This window comes from Drosophila mojavensis, unplaced genomic scaffold (assembly GCF_018153725.1).
Source record: "Drosophila mojavensis isolate 15081-1352.22 unplaced genomic scaffold, ASM1815372v1 contig_74, whole genome shotgun sequence".
Classification (NCBI taxonomy): Eukaryota; Metazoa; Arthropoda; class Insecta; order Diptera; family Drosophilidae; genus Drosophila; species Drosophila mojavensis.
The window spans coordinates 2,886,997-2,899,760 of NW_025318899.1; the positions used below are offsets into that span (position 1 = coordinate 2,886,997).

Here is a 12,764-nt window from a genome sequence, read left to right on the forward strand (position 1 = left end):
AAGCAAGGCGAAAAAATAAATCCTTTCTTTGAAGAGGACGCTTAAAGTTTAATGTCATATAATTTTGTGATTCTAATGATGGCAGAAAGAAATCTAATAATAAAAGATTGCGAAAATAAGTACCCAAGAGTTAAAACTATGCGAGGCTTTGCTTTAAATTCGTTAGATGAAAATTTAATAATTGCTAAGTTCATTATTTGTGGACATAAAAATATATATATAATTTTTGGGCTTGACAAGCAAATGCGTATATAAGCTTTATTTCTAAATATAGATGGTATTTCTGCTGCCACACATGGCGTATGCGTAACGTGTCTGAAAATGAAATGTCAACGAGTACAGGCAACGGCCGCTGCCAAGCCAAAGCACACATATATGTTTTTTGTTCTACAGTAAACACTGGTCGGACATTCCTACGGCTGCTACTGCTGCTACTCGTAGTGCTCTAGAAGTGAATGCCAAAAACAAGTTTTAATTAAGACATTTGCTGGGCCAGAGCGTTCCGACATATTAATTTTCAACTGCCGCAAACAAAACTCTGTGCAAATGAAGCTGGCTGGATGGATGGACAGCAAACAACAATGGCAATAACAACAACAACAACTACAACAATGTGCAAAGTATGTGTGCAATATGTAAGCACGAATAAATGTCGCCACAGCCAGAACTGTGCAGACATTGACGAAAAGTACAGCCTTGAGTCAAATGGGTGAAATGAAGTGGAAAATCCATAATTCAGAGAAAGTTCAATTCGACTCTTTAAGTTACAAAAAAAACTTTTTTATTTCAAAATTTGCGTTCAAGCTGAAGACAAACGATTTAAATCGTTTCTGAATAAATATTTTCTAAGCGATTTAAATTCATTCTGAATAATCCATTAGAAATGCTGAACTAGTTCATTAAGTTGAACTCGTTGTGGACAACTTATTCCACTTTCAATTGCTAAAAAATTGCTGCATATTCTTGGGCTCAATTAAAAAGCATTTGAAACTAAAAATTGTGTAGCCAGTTTCATAGCAGTCAGCTCTAAGCAGCAAGCAGCTATAAAATAATGTTGAAATTATAAAAATTCGTTAAATTTAAAGAGTGAGTTGTTGCTAATTGGAAAACACAATCAGAGCAAAATAAATATACCAAAAAAAAAAAAAAAAAAAAAAAAAAAACAATCAGAGCAAACACATGCAAACTTAACAAATCGCAAAAATATTTATGGAGATAAGCTGCCAGCAGATGCGGCGTTGACGTTCTTAGATAAGCAGTACACAGGGCCTGAGCCCATATCATGGATGATATATGTGACTATATATAAAAAACTTATATATATATACATATTTTTTTTTCAATTTATTATATATATATATATGTTGAATATATATATATATGAATACTTTGAATGCACTTTGCGATAAGGATGTCACCGTTTTAAGTTTTAACTTTTTTCTAGCCTTGTCGCCAATTTTTATGTGTTGAAGACGATATTTTATTTTACTGGCTTACCGGTTTATTTGAATCTTGTTCGGAGGTTCCACAAACAAACATTTGTATATGCATATACATATATCTAACCTCTATGGGCCCAACAAGATCGAGAGTGTCTGGGCAAGTCAATGACTTGGCAGTTATTGGCTGTGGTCTTCCAACCGCAAATTTTTACATAATATTGCTTTTTTCACAAATGTATACATATATGTATGTATGTATTTACTGAAATATATATAATTATGCTTCTCTGACTTACTCACTAAATCACTTTTAGCCTAAAGTCGCGAATTTGTGCTAATTTTTTGTGATAACATGCGCTCAGCCAGCAGGTGCATGCTCATTTTTATTGATTCGGAATATATACATACATATTTGGGAAGAATCTAAGCAGACACAGAATATTAAAATCTTATTTGATTAGCTATTTAAGTATTAATTTCTGACTTAAAAATTGCTGGAAAGTCATTTTTTTTATTACTAAATAGAACATGTTATTGAGCTTGAAATGGGCTGAGAATATTGATTTGACAATAAATAATTGGTATTAATTAATAATATTAAAGTCAATTTTATTAGCAATTTGCTTGGAATAAAAACAGTGCTAAGTACTTTAATGAGCATTATCCATAAATATAGCATTTGTAATACATATTATTCGAGTGGGAATGACGACATATATTACCAACTTTAGTAATATTTATAGAAATATTTGCAACAGCTAATTAATCAATACGATTCTATTTATCTGACTAATAAATATTCTGCTCTAATTAAAGTAAATACCTCAAAGCTAATCATTTTATTTCCTATGTGGAAAATATGTTAGATTCAAATCAAAGACACAATTTACATTCTGGAATTCAATCACTAGACAGCATAATAAATGTTATATTCACATTGGAAACTACTAGAATTTATAAACTCTTCTGAACAGCCGTAACTTTCGTGTGCATGAGATAAGCGCACAAGCATATTTGCAGGTAAACAAAACCAAAAACAAAAGAGAGTAAAGAGATAGATCTGAGTGGAAATTTCCTCGACATTTAGGTAAATTGGCACAGCATAATTTTCCTTGCTCAAACATGTAGAACAGTGTAAAGCAGTGATAAAGTGCCTGGCTTAGCTCAGTACCTACACAACATGTTGTTTATATATTTCCACAACTCTTCAGCCTGTTCCAGCGCCCAAACTTGTTTGAGTTTATGTTCCTAGAATAGTGAAGCGTATATGTATATATGTCTATATAAATATTTATGTGTGTGTGAGTGAACTGTGTGTCAAAGCGCTGATCGAAGACTCTGAACTATATTGCAAAAGAGTTAATGCGTTGCTCACTCGCTCGCTAACTCTTCGACACACTTAGAACTTGCATTTTCATTTCATGAGAGAGAGAGGAGGCCACTGCAATTGGCATTAAATTGTTGATCGCTTGGACAAGCAATTAAACCAAACTGCATTGCAAACCGGAAACAAAAAACTCACTCAACTAAGAGCTGCCTATTATGGCAAGCCGATATCGAAATGCCCTTGCATATGTGCTAATTAATCGAATGAGAATTGTTCTCACATCACCTATGTATAAAATTATAGATTCAGTAAATATATTGCCATCAATCGAGAGTGAAAATAAGAAGTAAACAAGAAAATAAAATTTAAAGTTTAAAAATACATAATAAATATAAGTAAAATAAAATTTAAAGTTTAAAAATACATAATAAATATAATAAGTATAAAGTTAATTTATATTTATGTAAGCCAAACTATATTACATATAAACTATATGTCCAAACTATATTACATATTACATATAAAACAAAATGTCTGGCATAGTTAATATAACCGCTTTTAGTCACATCAACTAAGCTAACCCAACGACCGACAAAAGCATGAAGTAGAGAAAAGAAAGTCACCCTGTCGATAAGGCTAGCGATGCTCACACAAATAGAGAGCGAGAGAGAAAATGAGCCTGAGCGTCAAATCTGTATATAAAGAGCTCAGCGTAGACTCCGAAAATGCCAGAGAGTGCGTAACTTGAATGCTGTGTATAAATACGTGCGTCTAGCCAGCTGAGGTGTCAGTCAAGCAGTTGCAGGGCACAGGAGATCAGCTAGTGGATCGAATCGATCGTGAACAACCTAAAAAAAAAGAAGAACAAATATAGCGTCGCTCTCAATACATTTAGACGGCGAACTATATATACATATATAAATGTAAACATAAATATATATGTAAAATTGTGCGTGTTTTATTATTGCATTGCTGCCTAAATAATATAAATATATTCTTTTATATATTAATATCGATTCGCAAAAATTGTCAACGCGAAAGCAATTTTCATGTCGTGCCAAAGATTTCCCAGCGTTCGAGCCAATAGAGTAAATCGTTGTGGTCGCATTGATCGACGCGTCGCAATGTCTGTTCTTTAACAACAACCAACAAAAATACAAATAATAATTTTTAAAGTATAGAAATTTCAACTAGAAAAAAAGAAAAAGAAATACAACTGAAGACCTCGAAAATTCAATTTCAGAACTTAGGTATAAACAAATTAATCTGTATATAATTGTGAGCCAGTGATAAATCGCATTGCATGGGCAACGTTATGATAAAGAAGTTACTAAAGTGCCACGCCCACAAGCAAGCCCAAAAGCAAGAACAATTAAAACTGAAAAAAATCGGAATATATTTTATGTACAATAATCTGTGCAAGAGAAAAACTTTAACGCCCACAAATCTATTGACACTAAGCATTTCAAGTGAATGAATTTCCCGTGGCAGCTAATTTAAAAACGAATATAATAATATAAAAACAAATTAATAGTGAACAAAACCTTATTGGGGTAACTACTAATTAAAGGTAAGTTGAATGCATGTTTAACACAATTCGTGCCTAGCCACGATTAGGTTTCAAAAGAAATGGGTAATTCCCGACGCCCACAGTTAATGTGCATATAAATATATTCATATGGGTTTATAACATCCTGTCGCGCTGACAATCGAATTCTCAGCGGCATACTAATTATAATGATGCTCAGAGCTCTTAAGTGATCATCTTAATTACCAAAGAGAACAACAACAGTAGCAGCAGCATCAACAGCAACAAATTGAAACGCATCATTAAATTATAGACGTGTGAACAGTGTGCCAATATGTAAATTAACTTCAGATCGAAACCTTAACCTAACAAGTTTGTTTTTTACCTTTTTTTTTTACAACTGAGCTAGAAAATATTTACTTCCTATAACCAGACGTTAATTAATACCAATATATTAGCATAGACTCTAGTCCACCAATTGGTTAGCCGCATATATTAAACACATAATTTTCGACCTAGACGGAGCTCGATTACCTGCATTTATACACATATACATACATCGACAACGTAGCTGCAGATCTGCGTGATAAGGCGAAACTTGTGACCTGCGGCTTATTTGAATCGATATGAAGTGTCGTGTCATAAAACGCTACAGTGGGCGGTTCGACACAACTTTCGTCACTTCATAAATTGGCTTTTTGTACTGCGATACCCTGTAAAAATAAAAACTAAAAGAGAAGTGAAATGTTTTGTTCATTGACTAAGATAATCGACAAAAAATTAATAATATTTTACCAAGAATTGGTTTTGTTTTCCAAATCATTTCCAGAATATTTTTCTATACTATTCCTTAACTCTGTCAACACTTTTTTAATATATATTTTTTTAAAAATTTATTTTTTTTATTATTAATATTAAATTGTTTATAGGAATTTGTAGTTCAGTTATGTACGGTTTGTAAATCGTATATATTTTTTAAGATGTGCAAAAAGTAAAAATTACAAAAAATATTAACAATTTTCTAAAATTTTTAATTTTCAATTCATTCATTGATTCAATTTAAATTTTAAATATATGTAAATGTAAAACATTCTTCAAACTATTTAATATGCATATAAATAAACAAAATAAAATAAACTAAAACCTTAATGAAAATTACAAAAAAAATTATTTAGTAATTTTTTCATTAAATACTCAAAAACTAAATTCTTAAAAATTCTTTCCAATATCTTTCGTTCAATATTCTTCCTCTTTTCCATTCATTTTGCTGCATAATAGAGGGTATCTGATTGGCGACTTTTGACTTGTTCTTCTCTAATAATTGTTATAATTTAATTGTGTATTAATAAAATGCTATAGCTGTTCCCGCTGCCGCTGCTGCTACTGCCGCTGTTGTTGTTGTTGGTGTCATTAAGATTGTGATGCTTATACAAGGGAAATTGAGATATAAATTTAAGCTACATATTGTCCGCCAATGAAGCACTTTATAGAAAATATCATATTGTGCAAAGTCTAAGCCGAGTCTTTGAATTATATATAACAAAAGAAAAGTTTATATATATATATGTATAATCTGTATATTTGTGCGTTCGCAATGTTTGGCGCTCGCATTACACATAAATCGCTATGTGTTGGTTTTTGTTTACGTGATTCTGTGTTCGGACTGAAGTACAATTCTGATTGCATGTACAATAAAGACTTGAGCGATAAGCGTTATATTTCAATATCAATTATAGCATTTTTCATACGTATTTAATTAAATGTAGACGACGAGATTTGTGACCGTTAGATCAAATGCAGTGCAAGCTTCGTAATGGGCAGAGTTGGCAGCCTTGTGTCGATTGAATAAATATTTACACTCGGAGAAGAATATTAGGAGATATTAAATAATTAAAAATTGCTTAATATTTAAAAAAATATTATTTTTTTTTATATAAATCATAATATAATTATAATTTTATTAAATCATAATATAATTATTTAAATTTTTGTAAAATTTTTAATTCATTTATATATTTTTTTTAACTTTTATTTATTTTTATTTTTTTTTTTATACCCTGAACCCATTGAAAATGGGAAATCAGGGTATAATGGTTTTGTGAAAAGTATGTAACAGGCAGAAGGAATCATCGCAGACCCCATAAAGTATATATATTCTTGATCAGCACGACGAGCTGAGTCGATATAGCCCTGTCCGTCTGTCCGTCCGTCCGTCCGTCCGTCCGTCCGTCCGTCCGTCCGTCCGTCCGTCCGTCCGTCCGTCCGTCCGTATGAGCAAAAGAATCTCAGAAGATATAAGAGCTAGAGAGCTGAAATTTGGCATGCATACTCGTGTATACCATAGGCAGTACAAGTTTGCTTTATTTTTTCGATAACTCGTCCGATAACTTTTTTATCGAGAATAATCGAAAAATCGACTTGGTTTTTTCAGCCTAATTTTAACACTTTTAGACCTGGAGACTTCAAATTTGGGTTGTATATAAAGTTAATGGATACAAAGATTTTGTAATTTACAGATTTTGGATACCACGCCCCCTTCTCCCCCAATTTGTAAAAATCGCATTTCAAGTACTAGAGACTTGTGCTTTGGAATGTACACACATTTTAACCATATGATTACGCTCTGAAAGTTTCATTAAGATCGTATGTCTACAAAAGAAATTATTCAACATATAAATTCTCATAATATTGCCCACATTGCAGCGCAGCCCAAGCGCAGTCGCTGCTAACTGCGCAGTCAGCAGAGCGCGTGCTTATAAGTGCATGTGTATGTATGTGTGCATAAAAGAAGTCCAGACTGATTAGAATATCAGCTTGGAGGGTTCAGGGTATCTCCTAGTCGAGCAGTCTCGACTGGAGCCTTCTTACTTGTTTTTTGCTGTCCTTATGATTTTTCAAAAGATTCAAAATAATATTTTTTTGTTTTAATCTTGTAGAGTTTTTATTACATTTATACCACTTCTTTCTCTGAGTGTAATTATTTACAGCATACGCACACAACTCAATTAATAACAGATATTCGCCAACTGCTTCTTTAGACGTGCCGAGACATACATTCCGTTCAATTGGATTCAATGTCTTACGCTCAAACGTTTCGTTTGTCTCAATGTCTAGAACATAGAACTTTCTACACACACACATATACATACAATACATACACATATATATATACACATATGTATCAGCTGACATATATACACTTTACATTTTAGCTGCAGTGTGAATCAAACCCTCAACATGGTTGGTGTTGCCGCCGATCCATCGCAGGCCGCTCAATTATCATCGGCCAAAAATCCGATGATTAAGTATTTGCTGAAGCAACGCGAGAGTCATGCACGTGCCCAAGATGCGGACTATTCGCATGTGTTTCGCCGTAAGACGCGCTTCGAACTATTTCGCCTGTCCGCCATAGCGATGGCCATCGAATTTGCGTATGCGGCCGAGACAAGTTTCGTTTCACCGATTCTTCTACAAATTGGCATCGATCACAAGCATATGACCATGGCCTGGGGCCTGTCGCCGTTGATTGGTTTCTTTGTTTCACCGCTGCTGGGCAGCATCAGTGATCGCTGCAAGCTGCGCTGGGGTCGACGTCGACCCATTATCACGCTGCTGTCGCTGGGCATTTTCCTTGGCCTGATTTTGGTGCCGTATGGCAAGGAGCTAGGCGTCTGGCTGGGCGACGTCGGCTACAATTACTCGACTTCAAACTATGGCAACGAGAGCTCTGTGTCGGCGGCGGCTTTGCTGTCATCCGAACCGGCGCCGGAATCCGGAGCCTCGCCTAGCAACTACAAATTCGCTGTAATTTTAACCATCTTGGGCATGGTGCTGTTGGATTTCGATGCAGACACCTGCCAAACGCCGGCTCGCACCTATTTGCTGGACATGTGTGTGCCCGAGGAGCAGCCAAAGGCATTGACTACGTTTACACTCTTCGCGGGCTTCGGTGGCACCATTGGCTACGCCATTGGCGGCATCGATTGGGAGACAACGCACATTGGAAACGTGTTGGGTGGAAATATACCCACAGTGTTCACCCTGGTGACCATTATCTTTGTGCTTTGCTATTTGGTAACGGTGACAACTTTCCGTGAAATTCCGCTCGAGTTGATCGAACGCGATGAGCTGCTGCGTCCCCTCTCCTGTTCGGCCATCAAGAAGGAGCTGAAGAAGAACAACAATGCCATATACTATATACAAGAGAACTCCACGTTGGACGAGCAAATGAAGGCGGCTGCTGTTGAGCCCATCGCCAGCTATCAGAACAGCCGTTTGCCAGCGATCAGCGATAAGGTGAAGAGGCCGCAGGACTTGGAGTTGCAAGTGGACGATGCGGCACCGATCTCATTGCGCGGCTATCTGAAGAGCATCTTCATAATGCCCCACTCAATGCGCATGCTGGCGCTGACCAATCTCTTCTGTTGGATGGGTCATGTCACCTATTGCCTGTACTTCACCGACTTTGTGGGCGAGGCGGTCTTCCACGGTGATCCCACAGCGCCGCCCAACTCGGCGCCGCTGTTGCTGTACGAGGAAGGCGTACGATTCGGCTGCTGGGGCATGTCCATCTATGCCTTCTCCTGCTCCATTTACTCGATGTCTGTGACAAAGCTAATGAAGTGGTTTGGGTATGTATTGGTTTGAAAGGAATGCGGATCAAGTTTTGTTAAAATCATTTTCATATTCCCACAGCACTAAGGCGGTTTATATCAGCGGCATGGTCTACTATGGCATTGGCATGCTGATCCTCGGTCTCTGGCCAACAAAGTGGGGCGTTTTGGTTTTTAGCACCTCGGCGGGCATACTCTATGGAACGCTCTTTACCATGCCCTTCATACTGGTGGCCAACTATCATGCCAAAAATTGTGTATGTAATAATTCACTTAGCTGCCTCTCCCTCTCTCACTCTCTCTCTCTCTTCCTTGCAGTTCCGCGTTCATAACGGCGAGACTATTCCGCTGAAGCAGGCCCGCGGCCTGGGCACCGATGTGGCCATCATTAGCAGCATGGTCTTCATAGCCCAGCTAATTGTTTCACTCTGCGTTGGCCCACTCGTCGCCTGGATGGAGACGACGTGCGCCATTTTGTATGCGTCCACATTTTTATCCTTTACAGCGGCCATTGCGGCCATGTTTGTGCTTTATGTCTAAGGCTCAGCTCGGCCGACTATTATTAGATTATTTATGAACAGCAGCATTGTCGATATGACGAAAAATGTACTTATGTATGAACATGCATACATACATACATACAGATGCACACATATTGTTTGATATGCAAACAAAATTTTGTTGCCTACTTTCAGGCATTTGATTATATGTTATATAGATTATAACAGTATACTTTTGAGAGCGATGACTTAAAAGATAAACATTGCTGTTATTACTGTTATAACAGTCTCTTTGCAGAAGTATAATATTATTAGGCTTGTTTTAAGTTTATAAACGTATTCTTAGCACCAAAGTAAATTTAATGAGTTTAATAATTATTATAATAAGAATAAACACATAAATATATGAGAAATATATTTTTTATATGTACTCCAGTAACCCCTTTGTTATATTTGATATTATACTCTGAGCTCGGACCTTATATACCCTCTTTACCCAGTAGTAGTATATACATATAATATATGCATATATCTAAGTTTAACTCGTTGTTAATTACTTCTGTAACAATATCCTATCATTAGCAAATTAGTTCGATTTTTTGTGCCTTTTTTGTCTTTAGATTGTTCTTGTTAGTTAGTTAGTTTTAGTTACTCTGATTTATCAAATTGATCAGCACAATGAGCGAAGTTTGACGATTCTCTTTGTATTTCTAAGTCTTTGCTTTACTTTGCTAGAATAGGGAATTGACACAATGGTATCAATACATTCAATACATATAAAAGAATGTTCAATCCATCGCTCTACCCTTTCTCCAACTCTCATCATTTTAATCATTTGTCCAATGATATGCTAATATTAACTTATCTTAACATATCAGGCAAATTAATATAATTATCTTATATATTATACGACATGACAAACCTTCAATTAAAAAAAGATACTTGGTATTCAATTATTTATTTCTTAAGTAAATAATTACTTAAAGTTAATGAGCTCATGTGTAACAAGCGGCACCAAAGCCGCAAGGAGCAACGAAAGCGATCACGAAATTTCATTTTAGTTTACGTTGTAGTTGGGTTGAGCTATCTCGGCTAACTAAGCTAATGACAGCTAATCAAACTTTGATTTTTTTTATTTTTTTTTATTTTTATCATTTTATTAAACGAATTTGTGGTGAATCAAACTAGTTTTATTACGTAAAGCTTCATCAAAGACCATTTTAAAGTTAGTTTTACATTCGCTTTCTATACGCACTATTCGCCCACTTAGAACATCGAACGAATTTGTGAACTGAACTTGTCATTAATTTAAAGTGAATTAATTAATGAAACTCGTTTTCTGTTGCTTACATCACAAGCCATATGAATTTCATTAACATAATATATACAAACAATGCAAAATTCATACATACATTCATAGAGACTTAAATTGATCTATGAAAGACATACAATAAAATAGGAAAAAAATAAATAAATAAAATGAAATTAAAAAATTAAATAAATAAACCAGTTTGATATTATGCTAAAACTAGCTTCATTTGTTAGCTTTATTTAGTGTAGCTTTAGACTATTATATAATATTTGCACATTTTGTGGTCAATTATCATCTAATATTAAACTGGTATGTAAGATATATTATATTGAAATGCTTTGATTGCATTAAAATTAATTATTATTGCGAAGACATTGTTCATAAATCGCTTTGAAGGACATTTCAAATTCCATTAAAAAAGCTGCACACTTCAATCAATTAACAGTTCGTTAAATGCAAATTATATTGATTTTTAACTAAATATTGATTCTGAGTCTTGATTTCGGTTTTGATTGCTAACCGAACTGGTATCTAATAATCATAATTAATATACCTAAGCGGATTTCTTTTTTCAGATATTATAGATAACAAATATTATATTAGCATATTCAAACTTTAGGCGAATTACATTCTCAGCAAAACTTTGTGTACCTTATGAAGACCATCATCTTGCCGTCTATCAGTTACGTACATTTGAACAACAACAACAAAGAATTGTCTCAGATTGTCACCTTAAGAGCTTTGACCCTCCTACTGCCCCTTAAGCCCGTCCAACAATGGAAAAGAAAGCGGATATTAATTTTTACGCTCGTGCATGGCATTTGAATGCAATTTTTAATTTCCTCAAGTGCACTGCATATACCCTCTAACAAATGCTGCAAAAAGGTATGCTAAACGTAGCAAAAAATTTTGATGTAATGATAAAGTTGAGTTTGGTAAAATTAAGATGTATGGTTAGTATACAGAAGAATAAACTTCATCTGTTTCTTTATATATAGATTTAATCATATGAAGAGGCACTAACTTATGTTCCTTATAAATAGATTTAATCACAGCGTAATTTCTAGTCGTGCAATAATTTGTTATTGATTACTAAGTAGCCGCCCAGCTCTAGCCAATTTCCTTAGCAGCAGCATATGCCACGCCCGATTCCGGTAGCAGGTGGAAATCTTATAAGCACTCAAAATACAGCGACACAGTTGAGTGATAAATTGTAATTCATAATTTTATGTGTAACATGCAAATGCGATAGGTGATGGAAGTGAGAGATAGACTTATGTATATGTCATGACAAGATCTTAGCTCGATTCCAGCGAACATCAAAACTGAAATGGTTCCACAAAGACTATACGCGGTGCATTAAATTGAAAAGTGCATTTAAGTTGCAGTGTTGTAAAGTGAGATGAAATCCGTTTACAACTTGGCCTGCCGAACACTCACCAGAGAGAAACTTTGACTGTAAAAGGCATAATATGAGGTTGGAGTTCAAGCACTCTGCTACAAATCGAGTTTATCAGCGGCAACAAATCGAGGAGAGGAAGCGCACACATTCATTCATCATAAGAGACAGGCATATCCGGTCGCAGCCCCCATTCTGGAAATATTTGCATTTGTCTTAAGCTCACTCGCAAATCCTTGAAATCGACACACGCAGAGCACGAAGCGCAAAGAGATGAAAGTGGCGTAGTAAGAGCCAAAAGCCAATAAACAAAAGTCCCGCACACAACATCAACATCAGGGAAAGTAAATTCATTTTAGATTCGATTGCTGCGAACACCCTCAGCCAAATGGGAGACATGTGCAACATTTATCCTAGAAATAATCCAAGCCCGGCGCCAAAAGCCCCATAAGTCCAAACCGAATACACTCAGCCAGATTTGAGTGCAACTCCCGCTCCAGCAGCTCCGCCAGCGGCCTGGCATCTTGTCACAGTCAAATTGGAAGTCGAAGTCAAAGCATGCATTAGCATTGTTTACCTGACTCGGATCGAAGGATATGGCTGTAACAATAAAGCAATGAGTGAAACTGACAATTGTGCCAGG

At 35.5% G+C, this 12,764-nt stretch overlaps 1 protein-coding gene across 1 annotated transcript; it reads left to right on the forward strand.

The window, feature by feature from the left end:
* Positions 1 to 3,548: 3,548 nt before the first annotated feature.
* LOC6581249 (proton-associated sugar transporter A) lies at positions 3,549 to 11,203 on the forward strand. Its single transcript, XM_002006955.4, has 4 exons — positions 3,549 to 4,339; positions 7,510 to 8,928; positions 8,993 to 9,167; positions 9,229 to 11,203. Exons 2-4 carry the CDS (start codon positions 7,535 to 7,537, stop codon positions 9,448 to 9,450), a joined length of 1,791 nt encoding a protein of 596 aa, XP_002006991.1. The 5' UTR covers positions 3,549 to 4,339; positions 7,510 to 7,534; the 3' UTR covers positions 9,451 to 11,203.
* Positions 11,204 to 12,764: the final 1,561 nt, after the last annotated feature.

What these genes read in the sequence shown, in the direction of transcription:
- LOC6581249 (XM_002006955.4), top strand. Translation starts at nt 7,535, where the DNA reads ATGGTTGGTGTTGCCGCCGATCCATCGCAGGCCGCTCAATTATCATCG. An exon ending in AAGCTAATGAAGTGGTTTGG is followed by an intron (nt 8,929 to 8,992) that starts GTATGTATTGGT and finishes ATATTCCCACAG; the next exon opens with CACTAAGGCGGTTTATATCA. An exon ending in ACTATCATGCCAAAAATTGT is followed by an intron (nt 9,168 to 9,228) that starts GTATGTAATAAT and finishes TCTTCCTTGCAG; the next exon opens with TTCCGCGTTCATAACGGCGA.